Below are 2,731 nucleotides of genomic sequence, written 5' to 3' on the forward strand. Positions count from 1 at the left end.
TCGCTTCCCGGCCGCTCGCTACAGAGCAGGAGGGGACGTACCGACGTCGGGAGCTGCTCAGCTGTGGAACACGGACCGCAGCTCGGTCAGAGCCGACTTAAATTTCCGTGTGGCCTTTACCTTACGCAAATGGCTGCAGGGCGTCAGTTTTACAGTTTTGCAGGCTGCTTAGACAGTCCCTGGGTTTAAATTTCGTAAACGTTTTATCTGCGAAGAACTCATGGCAGCCTTTATGGGAGAGCAAAGTCTGCAGAATCGATTTAAGAACTACCTACAGAAGGGGCTCATTTTCTGATGGTGGCCAAAGGGTTTGTAGTCACAAACCTCTAATTAGGTACGATGTAATAACGTTTCGCTGGCGATAGGTACATTTGCTAGCACTGCGCTGTGCTGCATAGCAGTGTGGGCAGGAGAAATGTGAAGTTACTGCTTGTCTTGCCACGGTGGGTGTGTTTTATAGCTGATACTGGATAGCTGCTCCCGTGCTAGCCAGTTGCATTTCTGTTTGGTTTTTTTTGTAAGTGCTTGTCCTGAAGCATCTTTTCTTATTACCTTCATTTGCAACTAGCATGCTGCAGGGCAGCTGCTGACCTTTTGAAATGAATGTTTTGCTTAATCGGAGAGCAAGACGGTTGAGCCTGCAACGCTATCTTGTTTTTAAATAATCTCGGCCAGTAGTTTATTTAAAGCTTGTTTTGCTAGGTGTGATGTCATCTAATATGGAGGGCACTTGTTTGCTTTCCTTCATAACTGTTATATGAGCAATTACTGTAAATGAAGTTATACCTACCAAGCAGCTACGGATATTTAAAAGGTACTTGGAGAGAATCGGGGGGGAAATAATTTCGTACCATATTTTTTTTCCTTCACTTTTCCTTTAATATATAGCTAATTATTAATGGATTAAAACCCACAGCATAGTACTACTGTAGTATGCAGTATGCATTTCTAACTATACCTCTGTGTGCAGTTACCCAGGTGCAGCCAACCATGTTTTGTGGTTTGGTTTTTTTTTTGCCTATTTTGCAGTTCTGATACCGAGTTTTCAATAACGTTGAACAGAAAAGATGCTCTCACAGAAGATCAGAAGACCTTAGCTTCATATGGGATTGTTTCTGGTGATTTGATATGCTTATTACTAGAAGAAGCAGATGGACAACCCAACCTACCACCACCTCCTCCTCCTTCTGCTCCTCCCCCACTTGAGAATGGTCATGAGCCATCCACCTTGATCCCCAACAAAAGTCAGGCCAACAGTCCAAAAGAAGGAAGGCAGAATGAGCAATCTGGCAACCAGAAAGCTCATGTGGAAGTTCAAAAGGGTGACGAGAGGGTAAGTACATGAGAATTGCTCTGTACAGCACAAGGCAAAAAAGAAGGTATCTTGTTGTGTCAGTTGCTGTACTATATAATAGAGAATCTTTTCAAAATATTTGGCTCCTTATACTTCTCTGATACATAGCCGGTTATTTGGATGGAAATTTGTTTCTATTCATTGTATATTAGCTGTGACACAGAAGCTACTTCAGAGACCCTGAGATGTTTCAGGTTTGAAATTTTTACAGGATTTAATATTTCTGCTGGAACATGCACTTTCCATAAGGAAGTTAGGAGTATGTTTCTTACCTGCCTCAGGGCTACCTTCTCAAGGAAACTGTTTCTAGGTACTGAACAAATGCAACAGGCACTGCCTATCGGGAACACCACTCACAAGATGAGTGCATGATTCCTTTCTAATGGGTTATAACAGTTCCCTGTGACTCAGATGGCCTGCCATAGAGTCAGACCTGTCTGTCTTGTGCATGGAGGTTGTGTTGCTGAGATAGCTCCTGCCTCATGCTTCGTAGGTGTACGTCTGTATGACCCTGTATGCTTCATGCAGCTAATAGGCACATTTTTTCATGTTACTCATTGGTTGTTTCCTGTGTGACAGTACATACAAATAGTTAAGCAGATAACAGCTCCCGCCAACTGCTGGGTCTTCTGGTGAATGGTCTCCGTAGAGGAGACACTGCAGGTACAGCCTAGTGCCACGGTCTATCGCGTTACACGATCCTGTCTGTTTTAGGCAGGAGCTTGAGAAGCTGGGAGGAAATTGTCTTCCAACATTCTTTCAAAGCAAGTAGTTTTTTTTGGTTTGGAACAAATTTCAAATACAAAGTGTACCTTAATACAACCTTTATATGATGTCTTTTAAAAATACTGTTTTAACGTATGAAAACTAAGATTCAGGATAAAAAGAATTGTAAGTAATGAAAGAAAATGTAGTTGAACTGTTGTCCCATTGATTCTTGTCAGGACCAATAATCCTTACATGGTGCTGTGGGCATGCAAACTCCTTATGTCTGTCAGTCAGACCATAGACACCAAGATGACACCAAGTTGGGCGGGAGTGTTGATCTGCTCGAGGGTAGGAAGGCTCTGCAGAGGGACCTGGACAGGCTGGATCGATGGGCCGAGGCCAACTGTATGAGATTCATCAAGGCCAAGTGCCGGGTCCTGCACTTCAGCCACAACAACCCCATGCAGCGCTACAGGCTTGGGGAAGAGTGGCTGGAAAGCTGCCTGGCGGAAAAGGACCTGGGGGTGCTGGTCGACAGCCGGCTGAACATGAGCCGGCAGTGTGCCCAGGAAGCCAAGAAGGCCAATGGCATCCTGGACTGTATCAGAAATAGTGTGGCCAGCAGGAGTAGGGAAGTGATCGTGCCCCTGTACTCAGCACTGGTAAGGC

At 44.6% G+C, this 2,731-nt stretch overlaps 1 protein-coding gene across 1 annotated transcript in view; it reads left to right on the forward strand.

Annotated features, from left to right (window-relative positions):
• Nucleotides 1–235: 235 nt before the first annotated feature.
• Nucleotides 236–2,731, forward strand: part of FBXO7 (F-box protein 7) — a 12,373-nt gene continuing 9,877 nt past the window's right edge. Inside the window, exons 1-2 of the mRNA XM_009277009.1 lie at nt 236–308; nt 1,030–1,333. Coding sequence (XP_009275284.1) covers nt 295–308; nt 1,030–1,333 — 318 coding nt within the window. The 5' untranslated portion in view covers nt 236–294. The remainder of the gene's footprint in view (nt 309–1,029; nt 1,334–2,731) is intronic.

This window comes from Aptenodytes forsteri, unplaced genomic scaffold (assembly GCF_000699145.1).
Source record: "Aptenodytes forsteri isolate BGI_AS27 unplaced genomic scaffold, ASM69914v1 Scaffold482, whole genome shotgun sequence".
NCBI classification, from domain to species: Eukaryota; Metazoa; Chordata; class Aves; order Sphenisciformes; family Spheniscidae; genus Aptenodytes; species Aptenodytes forsteri.